We start from the raw sequence: 13,391 nt of genomic DNA, 5'->3' as shown, positions 1-13,391 counted from the left end.
CCAGCCACCACCCCCCACCTCCCGCCCCTAGGAGCCTGCAGCACCCCAACGTCCTCCAGTGCCTGGGCGTCTGTGTGGAGACACTGCCTTTTCTGCTGATTATGGAGTTCTGTCAACTGGTGAGGGACTGTGGGGGAGAGTGAAGTGGGGAGCTGGACGGGTTGGGGCTGGGGGATGCGTAGGGTCCTAGGAATCTTTGGCAATAACGTTATCATCATCACAGCGACACCTGTGTGATAAGCGCTAACAGTTCTTGAGTGCTTACTGTAGGCGAGCACTCACTCTACTGGTGCGGGGTGCACTGAACTAGCGTGCGAGGTCGGTTCTCTTATTACCCGCCTGTAAGCAGCAGGGGAAACTGAAGCTCAGAGGGGCTGCTCAGAGTGCACAAGCTGCCCCCATCTTTGCCTCGGGTTGGCTGGATGTGTGGATGTCTGGGAGGGGCTTGTGATACTGAGCCCTCCCTGCCCTCTCTCCCAGGGGGACCTGAAGCGTTACCTCCGGGCCCAGCGGCCCCCCGAGGGCCTGTCCCCTGAGCTGCCCCCTCGAGACCTGCGGACACTGCAGAGGATGGGCCTGGAGATAGCCCGGGGGCTGGCGCATCTCCACTCCCACAACTACGTGCACAGGTGGCAGCTGGGGAGGAGTGTGTGTGTGTGGGGGGGACTACTTAGAGGAAGGAGGCCAGGCTACGGAGAGGGAGGTGAGGTCACAGGGGAGGGGCTTAAGGAGTGGAGAAAGCCAGAATCGCCAACACAAAAGCAGAAAACCGTGGAGGGGTCTGGGGAAGAGAGGGAGGAGTCAGGAGAGGGGAGGAGTCAAGATAAGGTGGAAAGGGGCGGAGCTTGTAAAGGGGCGGAATCTAGGCCTGGGGGTGGTCTGCCCCATGCTGCCCCCTCCTCACATGGCTCCCCTCACCCCGCACCCAAGCGACCTGGCCCTGCGCAACTGTCTGCTGACCTCCGACCTGACAGTGCGCATTGGAGACTATGGGCTGGCTCACAGCAACTACAAGGTGAGGGCTGTGGTCACTCAGGGCTGGGGGTGGTGAGGGTGTCCCAACCAGCCTGACCCTGCCCGGCCGACCCCCCAGGAGGACTACTACTTGACCCCAGAGCGCCTGTGGATCCCTCTGCGCTGGGCGGCGCCCGAGCTCCTTGGGGAGCTGCATGGGACCTTCATGGTGGTGGACCAGAGCCGGGAGAGCAACATCTGGTGAGGGGCCTGGGCAGCAAGGGGCCCAGGAGGGCAAGGCAGGTGGAAGGGTGTCACCCGTTTCCAGAGATGGGGAAACTGAGGCCTGGAAGGGCGGCCCCCAGGTGGGTTAGGGTGGCGCTCTGACCTCTCTGCCCTCTGCTCTCTGCAGGTCCCTGGGGGTGACCCTGTGGGAGCTGTTTGAATTTGGGGCACAGCCCTACCGCCACCTGTCAGATGAGGAGGTCCTGGCCTTCGTCGTCCGTCAGCAGCACGTCAAGCTGGCTCGGCCCAGGCTCAAGCTGCCCTATGCGGACTATTGGTGAGGGCAGGGCCTGCCCCAGACCCCAGACATTCCACATCCTGTCCAAGGATGGTCCCAGAATCCCCCACCTTTCATACACCACCCACAATCTCACCACCCCTGTTACATCTGGAGTGGAGCAGGGACATCCCCGCCCCTTCTGGCAGCATCTGCTACTGGGGGGGAGGGGGACAGAGGCATGGAGTGGCAGAGCTGATGTTTGAAACCAAGTTTCTAGAAGACCTCTGCTGCTTACTTATCTCTGACACCAGAACTCATAGCCCAGAGTAAGGCTGTTTCAACCACCTCTTCCTCACATCAGCCTCATGTCCTCCATTTCTCTAGGCCCCTGGCCCTCTCTCTCTGGATCTGTCTCTCTTTCTCTGGGTCTCTGTCCTCTTCAATCTTGGTCTCTGTCCCTCTGTGTTTGTGTGTCTGGATCTCTGTCTCTCTGGGTCTCTGTCCCCCTCTCTCTGGGTCTCTGCCCCCCACCTTTCTCTTGGTCTCTGCCCCCCACCTTTCTCTTGGTCTCTGCTCCCCACCTTTCTCTTGGTCTCTGTCTGCCCCCAATGGCTCCCCCACCCCATGAGCTCTACGCTTGCCTCCTCCCTCTACCCCAGGTACGACATCCTGCAGTCCTGCTGGCGGCCGCCTGCCCAGCGCCCCTCGGCCTCTGATCTCCAATTGCAGCTCACCTACTTGCTTTCTGAGCGGCCCCCACGGCCCCCCCCACCGCCACCCCCACCCCGAGAGGGTCCCTTCCCCTGGCCCTGGCCCCCGACCCACAGCGCACCCCGCCCAGGGACCCTCTCCTCGCCGTTTCCCCTTTTGGATGGCTTCCCTGGGGCTGACCCTGATGATGTGCTCACGGTCACAGAGAGCAGCCGTGGCCTCAACCTTGAATGCCTGTGGGAGAAGGCGCGGCGTGGGGCCAGCCGGGGTGGGGGGGCGCCCCCCTGGCAGCCAGCATCCGCACCCCCAGCCCCTCACGCCAACCCCTCTAACCCTTTCTATGAGGCGCTGTCCACACCCAGCGTGCTGCCGGTCATCAGCGCCCGTAGCCCCTCAGTGAGCAGCGAGTACTACATCCGCCTGGAGGAGCATGGCTCCCCACCTGAGCCCCTCTTCCCCAATGACTGGGACCCCCTGGACCCAGGAGTTCCTGCCCCCCAGGCTCCCCAGGCCCCCTCCGAGGTCCCCCAGCTGGTGTCCGAGACCTGGGCCTCCCCTCTCTTTCCTGCACCCCGGCCCTTCCCGGCCCAGTCCTCAGCGTCAGGCAGCTTCCTCCTGAGTGGCTGGGACCCTGAGGGCCGGGGCGCTGGGGAGACCCTGGCAGGAGACCCTGCCGAGGTGCTGGGTGAGCGAGGGTCCGCCCCGTGGGCTGAAGAGGAAGAGGAGGAGGAGGAGGGCAGCTCCCCAGGAGAAGACAGCAGCAGCCTTGGGGGTGGCCCCAGCCGCCGGGGTCCCCTACCCTGTCCCCTGTGCAGCCGCGAGGGGGCCTGCTCCTGCCTGCCCCTGGAGCGGGGGGATGCTGTTGCTGGCTGGGGGGGTCACCCAGCTCTTGGCTGCCCCCATCCCCCAGAGGATGACTCATCCCTGCGGGCAGAGCGGGGCTCCCTGGCCGACCTGCCCCTGGCCCCCCCCTCTTCGGCCCCCCCCGAGTTTCTGGACCCCCTCATGGGGGCGGCGGCGCCCCAGTACCCCGGGCGGGGGTGGACCCCGCCGTGTCCCCCGACCCCCCTTCGGCCGTGGCCAGTCCAGGCTCAGGCCTGTCGTCTCCGGGCCCCAAGCCAGGGGACAGTGGCTACGAGACCGAGACCCCTTTTTCCCCCGAGGGAGCCTTCCCAGGTGGGGGGGCGGCCGAGGAGGAAGGGGTCCCTCGACCACGGGCTCCCCCCGAGCCCCCCGACCCGGGAGCGCCCCGGCCGCCCCCAGACCCGGGTCCCCTCGCACTTCAGGGGACCCGGGAGAAGCCGACTTTCGTAGTTCAAGTGAGCACCGAGCAGCTGCTGATGTCCCTGCGGGAAGACGTGACAAGGAACCTCCTGGGGGAGAAGGCAGCAACCCCCAGAGAGATGGGACCCAGGAAGGTGGGGAGAGGCCCCGGGAACAGAGAGAAAGCCCTGGGCCCGAGCAGGGACCCCACAGTCCTGGGCAACGGGAAGAAAGCCCCAAGCCTGAACGAGGACCTGAGCCTCCCCATGAACGGGGTGACAGTGTTGGAGAACGGGGGACAGAGAGCCCCGGGCATCGAGGAGAAGGTGGCGGAGAATGGAGGCCCAGGGTTCCTGGAGAGAGAAGAGAAAGTGCTGGAGAATGGGGAGTTGACACCCCCAAGGAGGGAGGAGACAGTGTTGGAGAATGGGGAGCTGAGGTCCCCAGAGAGAGAAGAGACAGTGCTGGCGAATGGGGGACTGACACCCCCAAAGATGGAGGAGACGGTGTCAGAGAATGGGGGCCTGAGACTCCCCAGGAACACGGAGAGGCTGCCAGAGACTGGGCCTTGGAGAGCCCTAGGGCCCTGGGAGAAGATGCCCGAGAGTGGGGGTCCAGCCCCCATGATCGGGGAGCCAGCCCCAGAGACCTCACTGGAGAGAGCCCTCACGCCCAGCACAGTGGCCTTGCCCCAGAACGGAGGGGAGACAGCCCCTGGCCCCACTGGCCAAGTCCCCAGGAGCGGGGGGCTGGGACTGGGGACCGAGAGGAGAGCCCTCGAGACTGGGGGGGCATCGAGAGCCCCCATGGCTGGGAGGCTGGACCTCGGGAGTGGGGGCCGAGCCCCAGTGGACATGGGAATGGCCCCCGGCGGCGGCCTCGGAAGCGGCGTGGACGCAAAGGCCGGATGGGTAGACAGCACGAGGCCACAGCCACCTCCACCTCTGCCACTGGAAGCACAGCTGAGGAGGCTGGAGCCAGTGCCCCAGAGAGCCAGGCCGGAGGTGGCCCCCGAGGGAGAGCCCGGGGTGCCAGACAGCAGGGCCGAAGGAGACATGGCACCCAACGGAGACGGGGACCCCCCCAAGCCAGAGAGGAAGGGCCCCGAGATGCCACGACTGTTCTTGGACTTGGGACCTCCTCAGGGGAACAGCGAGCAGATCAAAGGTGAGGAGGCTGCTGGGAATGTGGGACCCAGGTTGTGGGCCCAGGGAGCACAGGTGAGATTCTCAGGCTCCTGGGTAGCAGATAGGTCAGGCTGACCATAACAGGTGCAGACACTGGAGCCGCACTGCCTGGGCTCAAATCCTGGCTCTGCCCCTCCCTAGCTCTGTGACCATGGGCAAACGACCTTACTTCTCTGTGCCTCAGTTTTCCCATCTGCCAAAAAATGGACAAGGATAGCACCTACCTAATAGGGTTGTTGTGAGGGTCCAATGAGTCAGGACTTCCACAGCCTTTAGCCCAGTGCCTGGCACTCTGCTTTTATTATTGCAATTCACATAAACCAGGGTCTCAAACTCAGATGCCCACAGGGGCCAGATAGTATTAAGGAGTGAATGAAGGAGGTGGGGTGGGGATGGGGAGGAAATGCAGTCGCTTCTCAGCTCCATTCAGGAATGCCTACCCGGAGTTGCCAAATCTGCTTTTCCCTTTTAAACCAGAGTTCTGAGTGGTTTAAAGGTTGAAACCAATTCAAACGAAGCTTATCTGTGGGCTGGGCTGCCAGCATGTGATCTCTGGTTTCAACTTCCCAACAAGCTGAGGCATGGAATGTGCCAGGTTCTGTGCTGCCCAACGCGGGGACCCAGGAGTCTTCAGGCCCTGCCCCCATGGTATTGGTGACCTGGAAGCTGTAGAAATGCCTTTTCTGGAAATTGAGTTTTGGGTAGGAACACAGGAAGTGTTTTGTCACAGAGAGGGGACGATTTAAGAGAGCGAAGATAAATGGTCCCTATTTAGATGTAGGCATAGGAACTGTAGTTCCACCGGAACCTCCCAGAGGCCTGAATTCCTTAAATACTGGTATGAAAGTTATAAATGACCAGGCCCTGTTTTATATCAGCAAACTGACAGCCACACTTAAGGGAAGGGTTACATCTCCGTTCACCAGAGGAGCCTGTGGCTCAGGATGGAAAAGTCGGGAAGGGGGCTGGGCAGAGAACTTTCCTTCCTCAAAGCCTATGGTATTAGAACACCACCATACCACCAACTTGAGACTATTGTGGGGAGCTTGCCACCATCTGTGTCAGGAAAGACCTGCAGCATGTCGGGATGAGCAGCTAAGATACATCAGAGGATCTGGGGTGGGGTAAGGGGGTTGGTGTTGCTGGGTGAAAAGAGGCTAGGAATGGCCTGCTTTTTAATTTTCTTTTTTTAACTAGTGAACTCCTACTCATTCTTCAAGACCCCACTTAAATTGTTTCTGCCCTGGGAAGTCTTCCTGATTTCTAAAGGCTGTCATCCTGTGTTTCCTCTGTGTACCCACAGATAGCTCCCTCTGTACAGCCCCCTCCCTACCCCATCACTTTGAGATGGATGGTCAGGAGAGGCCTCAATATGGAGGTGACTTTTGAGCAGGCGTGAAGGAAGTAAGCCATGTGGATATCAGCTTTAGGGCACGGAGGTGGGCACTAACTTGGCCTATTCAGGGAATAGTTAAGGGCCAGTGAAGCTGGAGGAGTGAATGTGAGGGGGAGAGTGACCTGGTCCACATCCATCCCTCTCCCTGCCTCGCCCTGATCCTCCTCTCATTCCCACCATCACCCCCCACAGGGCCTGGCACACAGTTCACTTATGCACTAATGGAGGAATGAGTGGCCCCTGTCCATTTACCAGTGAGGAAACAGAGGCTCAGAGAGGTGGATCTGCTTGCCCAGGGACACACGGCAAGCGAGCAGGGTAGGCTTGGAATTCAAAGCCAGGTTTCTTTCTCCAGGGATCTGAAGTCCTTCCCTCCTAGCAGGCTGAGATCGGGGAGTGTAAGGGCAGGGAAGGGACCTGGAGATGGTTAGACACACCAATTTTGTCTGGCGATCAAGGGCCAGAGAGGGAAAGTGGCTTGGTCAACATCACATAGCAGGAAACATTCATTCATTAATCCCACAAATATTGACTGGGTACTTCTGTGTGCTTGGGGATACAACAAGAACCAGCAGTACTCAGTCTCTGCTGTGGCAAGGCAAACATTAATCACATTGCCACAGAAACATAGTTATATACTGAGACATAACTTCTACTCAGGAGAGGTGCTTGGTGCTATGGGGTGCAGAGTGGGAGGACTGGCCTGATGCCTTCCTGGGAGAGCTTTGAGGCTTTGAAAACCCAGACAGAACTAGAAGATGGATAGGACCTGAGTTAGCAAAGGAAGTTCCAGTCAGAGGGAACAGCGTATGCAAAGGCTCAGAGGTGGGAGGAATGGGGAGGTGGTCAATGTAGCTGGATGAAAGTCAAGCCAGAATGAGGTGGGGATAGAGCCTGAAGAGGTCAGTGGTGGGCTGTGGGGACAAGTTGGCACTGGGAGGCCATGGGGAGGATTAAGCACTGGAATCAGGGGAAGATCACTCCCTCTCTGCGTGGAGAAAGGCCCCAGTGCAGCCAGTGGGTTCACAAGGGGGTAAACTGAGGCCCAGATTGTAGCCTAAGATTACCTGAGGACACACAGCTAGGTGAAAGAGCATACCTCAGTTTCCCCAGGAACAGGGGCTTACTGGGTCTCTCCCCTCGCAGCCAAGCTCTCACGGCTCTCCCTGGCGCTGCCGCCGCTCACGCTAACGCCATTCCCGGGGCCGGGCCCGCGGCGGCCCCTGTGGGAGGGCGCGGACGCCGGGGCGGCTGGCGGGGAGGCCGGCGGGGCGGGGGCGCCGGGGCCGGCGGAGGAGGACGGGGAGGACGAGGACGAGGACGAGGAGGAGGACGAGGAGGCGGCGGCGGCGGCGGGCGCGGCAGCGGGGCCCCGGGGCCCCGGGAGNGGCGGCGGCGGCGGGCGCGGCAGCGGGGCCCCGGGGCCCCGGGAGGGCGCGGGCAGCCCCGGTGCCCGTCGTGGTGAGCAGCGCCGACGCGGACGCGGCCCGCCCGTTGCGGGGCCTGCTCAAATCTCCGCGCGGGGCCGACGAGCCGGAGGACAGCGAGCTGGAGAGGAAACGCAAGATGGTCTCCTTCCACGGGGACGTGACCGTCTACCTCTTCGACCAGGTGCGTTGCCTCGGCGGGCACAGGTGCCGGGGCGGGGCCTAGAGTGGGGCGGGCCCGCATGATAAGGGCGGGGCCTGGGGGGGAGACTGGCCGGGGAATGGGGCGGGATTGGAGGACGAGGTGAGGCCTTAAGTGTGTGGGCGGGGACGGGGAATGGGGCAGGGCCAGGAGGATGGGCCGAGCCCAGAGATGGATGCCGGGGTGAGGACTGGGCGAGGCCTGTGGTGGGGGAGGGTGGTAGAGTGCAAGGGAAAGGCCTGAAGCGTGAAAATGGATCTGGAAAGGAGGATACCTGGTAGGCGGGGCGGAGCCTGGAGAGGCTAGGAAGCAAGTGATGAGGATTGGGGCGTGGCCTGAATGCTGAGGGCGGAGCCTAGTGAGGTTTGGGGCGGGGTTTGTACATCCGCGCTTTAAGTGGTGTTAGAGGTTAAGGGGCTGGCTCAGGATGGAGCAGGTCTTACCTACTAGGGGAGGGTCATGGAGAGGCTGCATGTAGAGCTTAAGAGATGCGGCTTTTAGTATTAAGATGGTTCGGAGTGGGTTCAGGATTGGCTGAGCTAATAAACTGGGGCGGGGCCTAAAAAGGTGGGTTGAGGACTGTGCAAGTAGTGCTGGGGGTATAGTGTGGAAGAGAAAAGGAGAAGCGTGCTTGTGTACTGTGGCCGTGTCTAGATGAACCTGAGGCGGGGAAAACTACGCTGAGGTCCTGTGATGAGTGAGAACAAGTTCATAAGCCTGGGCCACTGAAACAAAAGGATGGGGCTTGGAGGGCTGGAGCGGGGCCACTTCGGAGGGCGAGGCTTAGGGGCTTACGAGAGGGTCGGGAGGTGCGCAGGATGGGGTGAGGGTTTGGAGGACCATAGCAGCAGGTAGTATGGGGCCCGAATTTGGAGTCTTGCGGTCGATATCTCGGAGGTAGGTAGGGGTCATTGAGACGGGAAGGGGTCTTACCGAGATAGGCTCGAGTTCGGGGTTCCCTTGGAAGCAGCGTTTTAATGAGCAAGGAGAGAATTCTTGCGGTGGGCTCCTTAGTTGTGGGTGGGGCTCCGCAGTCGAGGGAGGAGCCTCGGGCGGGGGTGGTGTTAAGGCTGGCCTGAGGCTTCACAGGCAGATTAGAGGATCCAGTCTTTGCCAGAGCGTGCAATAGTAAACTGGGATGCCTGAAGCCCCAGAAATGTTAGCAGGGGGTGTTGCTTGTTGGGATGCAGTGGGTGGGATGTGACGGTTCGCCACCTCTCGTCTCCCCTAATCTGCCTTCACAGGAGACGCCAACCAACGAGCTGAGCGTCCAGGGCACCCCCGAGGGGGACATGGACCCGCCAACGCCCCCAGCGCCCCCGACGCCTCCCCACCCCGCCACCCCCGGAGATGGGTTTCCCAGCAACGACAGCGGCTTTGGTGAGGGGCGAGGAGGGGCCTGGAGGCGGGGCAGAGTTGGGGGTGGAGCTGTTGGCGCACCCAGCAGTGGGCGGGGCCTGAGAAGGGTATTGGGCCGGAGGGCGGGAGCTGAAGTTGGGGTGAGGGTGCTCCAAAAGTGTCTGAGGGTCTGACCACGTCCTCTTCTCCTCCGTCACCCCTCCTTCCGCTAGGAGGCAGTTTCGAGTGGGCGGAGGATTTCCCCCTCCTGCCCCCGCCAGGCCCCCCCCTGTGCTTCTCCCGCTTCTCCGTCTCGCCTGCGCTGGAGACCCCGGGGCCCCCCACCCGGGCCCCCGACGCCCGGCCCGCAGGTACAGTGCTTCAGACTTTCTGCCCAGCCCCCACCTCTGCCGATTTCTCTCTGTCCCCATCTGTCTCTCTCCACATTCTTGTCCCCACCTCTGAATTTCCCTGCCTCCTTCTCCTTACTCTCTTCCTTCCCTTCTGTCAGCACTCTTGGCTCATTACTGAGACCCCACCCAACTCTGGAACCAGCTCTGACCATTTGGTGTCCATCAAGATGGACTTGGGCACTCACACCCCTCCCTGAGCCTCAGTTTCCCCTTCTGTAAGGATCTCCTCCAAGTCTTAACCCATCTTTGCCCGTCTCTGGGTCAGGCTCCTGCCTGTCACTTTCAGGATCCTGACCCCACCCCTCCCTACAGGGGCGCACGTTGATCAGAGGCAGACAATGAAAGAGAGGACACCAGTGTACTCAAAGCTGGGTAATATGAACCAGAGCAGAGAACCTGACCAGCGAGCGAGTCCCATAGCAACAACAATAATGGAGCACTGCCAATAATAATAATAGCAAAGACTCACAGAGACCCTACCATGTGTTTGCTACATCTTAACCCATTTAATCCTTCACGGGGTGGATTCTAGTCTCATCCTCATTTTACAAAAGAGAAAACTGAGGCACAGAGAGGAATGAGGAGCCAGGATACAAACCCAGCTGCCTGGCCTCTGAGTCTATGCCCTCTCCAGTCAATGTTGTCAAGTTCATTTCTTGTGGTGTCTCACACACGCCATATCGCTAATCCTCACCACCACCTTGCGAAAAGGGCACATCACCTTTAGTTTCTGACTGTCCCAAAGCGAAAGCCATTCTTACAGAAGAGGAGGTCTGAGTCAATTCTCTTGACACGGAACTGAGGCTAGGAGAGCGGGACTCGGGCTCTCTAATGCCCCCTGCTGCCGATCCAGAGAACAACCCTGGATTCCGGGTTTACATTATACTGGGCGAGGCAGATGCGCGCAAGTTCCTGGAGGACAGAGCGGAGAAGGTAGAAGCTGCAACTGGACCTTTTCAGGGAGGGTTCCATTCCTGCTTTCTCAAACCTTACCTGAGTCCAGGTGTTGGCCCTGACACTTGTCGGCTGTGTGATGTAAGGCGAGTCCCTCTCCTCTGCCTCAATTTCCTCACCTGTAGAATGGGGAATAACAGGATTGAATTTATAAAATTGTTGAGGGGATTACATGGCTTAATCCTCCCCTTGCACGAAGCATGGAGCCTGATCATGAAGCAGTGGTCTCTAAACTGGTGACTGCTTAATTAAGTAGATGTTTATTGAGCACAGACTGTATGCAGGTGCTGCTGGCGGAGAGGTGGGGGGATTGCAGGCTGAGCAAGATCGATGAGCCCCGCCCCACCCCACCCACAGACATTGACCCCACAGTCCCACAGTAGTTGCTGAGAAAGCAGATGACACGAGGAAAGGGCTTTTTCTCCTCAGTGGAAGTGCCATTTCGCTGGGGACTTGAAGGGCTGGTTGTCGTTAACTAGGTGAAGGGGAAGGGGACAGCGAGCTAGCAGGCTGAGCAGCTTGCACAAAGGGCCTGAGGCAGGAGTGAGCTTGGCCAGTTAAAGAACAGAAGGGCAGCTGTGTGTTTGGGGGTTATTGAGAGGGGATGAGGTGAGAGGGGGCAGGGCAGACCATATAGGTCTTGAGGGTGGGTTTAAGGGGTGGGGACTTTGTTCTGGAGGCATTAGGGACTCATGGGAGGGCTGTGACAGGTTGGGTGGTATCAGTCCTGGGTATAGGAGGACCCCCCTGGGGCCACAAGGGGGCTGACTGGAGGCTGACTGGAGGCTGGGTCCAGGGTCCAGGAGGGAGGGGTGAGAACTCCAAGTCAAGGGCAGGAACAAGGGGTGTGAGGGCTGACTCTTCACTTGGCTATATCCTCAGGTTTTACCCCAAATGTCATTTCCTCCCAGACGCCTTCTCTGAGGCCCCCATGAGGACAGGGTGGAGTGGATTCCAGGGGATGGGGACACCAGCCAAGTGATGAATCATGGCTGAGGCCTCGGGGCCAGCAGAGAAAATGACTTCACCTTTAATCACCAGGAGGGGAGAGGGAGGGCCTGATCATGCGAAACCTCAAGTCCCTTCACTCAGCAGCAGCTAGTCCCGCTGCAGCTGGGCTGGGAAGCTGCAGAGTCTTTCTGTTATGCAAAACCATGGTGGGGAGGCCCAGTGGGGCTCCCTTCCTCCCCAGACCCCTGTGCTTAGGTGCTGAATGATGCCATGTAACCCAGAGTCTCTCCACTCCTTTGAAAAGGACATGAGGGCCATGTTCCCCATTTAAAGAGAGGGAAACTGACGCTCAGGGATAGGGAGTGAGGGAGTGACTTGACCCAGGTGACTCAGGAGAGATGTGTGGGGTGGAGAGTGAGGGAGCCAGTGTGTAGCCCTTGGTGAGATCCTCCACCCCACAAGACCTTGGTTTTCTGGATCCATGCAATGGAGCGGGGGTCATTCCTTCCACTGGGAGAGGAGGGGTCATGGGAAAGTTTGGTGGGAGGGTGTTTTGTGGCAGGCCCTGTGCTGGATGCTGGGTATGCAACAGTGACCAAACACAGACCTGTGCTTCCTGAGCTTCTGTTCTAGAGGGGCAAGCAGACAGGAAGTTCTCCGGCGATGACTGAGATTATCCCAAAGGAGAAACGTGAAGAAAATTAACCATAGTGCAATGTGATAGAATGACTATAGAATGATAGGAAGGGCGAGAGGGCATCTGCTTGACTGAGAATGGCTGAGGAAGGCCTCTGAGGAGGGACCTGAGTTACATGGGAAGGGCTAAGGAAAAGGGAACAGCAAGTGCAAAGGCCCTGGAGTAGGGCTGTGCTTGGAGCCTAGAAGGAACAGTGAGGAGGCCCATGTGACTGGAGCAAAGTGAGTGAGGGGGAGGGGGATAGATGAGGACAGAAAAGGGATGCAGCAGACTGTGTGGGGCCTTGTGGGCCACAGTGAGGGCTTTGCTGTCACTCCAAGTGAGCCAGAAGCCATGAGCCTATCTGCCCAGTAATTCCATTTCTCTCTCCACTCCCTCTGTCCTCAGGCCCCGTGGAGAACTGACTTCCCGAAGATCTGACTCCCCTGCACCCCCAGAAGAGGGGTTGAGAGTAGAATCCTCTGTGGATGACGGAGCCACTGCCACCACCACAGACGCCGCCTCTGGGGAGGCCCCTGAGGCTGGGCCCTCCCCTTCCCCCACCACGTGCCAAACAGGAGGCCCTGGCCCCCCACCACCCAGCCTCCCGGATGGTTCCCCTGACCCCCCTGATCCCCTTGGTGCCAAATGAGGCAGGAAGCTCCTTGCCCCTCCCTAGAGAGCCACCTTTCTTGGAACTGAACTGAACTCTTTTGGGCCTGGAGCCCCTCGGCACAGCGGAGGCCTCGCCTCACCCACTCAAGGCCCCAGACGGGGGCTGTAGGCTTCGGGGATCTGGACCCCCCATCTCGCGTCTCTCCTTCCCTGCTCCAGCCCGGCCCCTGGAGGGGCCTCTGGTTCAAACCTACGCGTGGCATTTTCACATTATTTAAAAAAGACAAAAACAACTTTTTGGAGGAACATGGGGCCTGTGTGTGTTTTGGGGGACAAAGAGGGGAGGATGCAGGGAGCAGGTGCCACCCAGGAGAAGTCGCCATCCTCACTGTTTGACAGATGGGAATAGGGAGGCTCAGAAAGGCAGAAGTGCCTGTGCAGCAGTGAGGCCCTGGCTTCTCCATGTCCCTGGATCCAAGCTCTGTGTCTAGTGTTTGTATCACCTACTTCAGCTGCAGCCTTGACTTAAGAGTTGAAGAGGCGATGAATAGCTGGTGAGGGATGGTGAAGGTGGCAGGTTATGATCAGAGCCGTGTTCCCACAAAGTGGCCTGTGGTAGTGACCAGAAGCTGTCCCAGGGCCAGGGCTAATGTGGGAGATGCCCAGAAATGATCTGCCAGTGCCCATACTGGATGACCACATCCCACATACCTCAGAACAGCACTGCCTATCTTTCAAAGGTCATGATCCATCTCCCTGCCCACAGTGGCTTTGCCTCAGTTTACCTGTTTCTCCATGT

General features: G+C 59.6%; 1 protein-coding gene across 1 annotated transcript in view; it reads left to right on the top strand.

The window, feature by feature from the left end:
* LOC109391112 (serine/threonine-protein kinase LMTK3-like) overlaps nucleotides 1-12,915 on the top strand; it is a 21,853-nt gene extending 8,938 nt beyond the window's left edge. Inside the window, 12 exon segments of the mRNA XM_019658385.1 lie at nucleotides 32-119; nucleotides 481-629; nucleotides 931-1,015; nucleotides 1,094-1,215; nucleotides 1,367-1,516; nucleotides 2,119-3,209; nucleotides 3,212-4,600; nucleotides 7,163-7,355; nucleotides 7,405-7,627; nucleotides 8,890-9,025; nucleotides 9,217-9,354; nucleotides 12,386-12,915. Of these exon segments, the coding sequence (XP_019513930.1) occupies nucleotides 32-119; nucleotides 481-629; nucleotides 931-1,015; nucleotides 1,094-1,215; nucleotides 1,367-1,516; nucleotides 2,119-3,209; nucleotides 3,212-4,600; nucleotides 7,163-7,355; nucleotides 7,405-7,627; nucleotides 8,890-9,025; nucleotides 9,217-9,354; nucleotides 12,386-12,402 (3,781 nt within the window). The 3' untranslated portion in view covers nucleotides 12,403-12,915.
* Nucleotides 12,916-13,391: the final 476 nt, after the last annotated feature.

The sequence above is a fragment of the Hipposideros armiger genome, unplaced genomic scaffold (genome assembly GCF_001890085.2).
Source record: "Hipposideros armiger isolate ML-2016 unplaced genomic scaffold, ASM189008v1 scaffold_283, whole genome shotgun sequence".
NCBI lineage: Eukaryota > Metazoa > Chordata > Mammalia > Chiroptera > Hipposideridae > Hipposideros > Hipposideros armiger.
The sequence above is the reverse complement of the archived record's forward strand: the minus strand, read 5'-3'. Positions and strand labels throughout refer to the sequence as shown.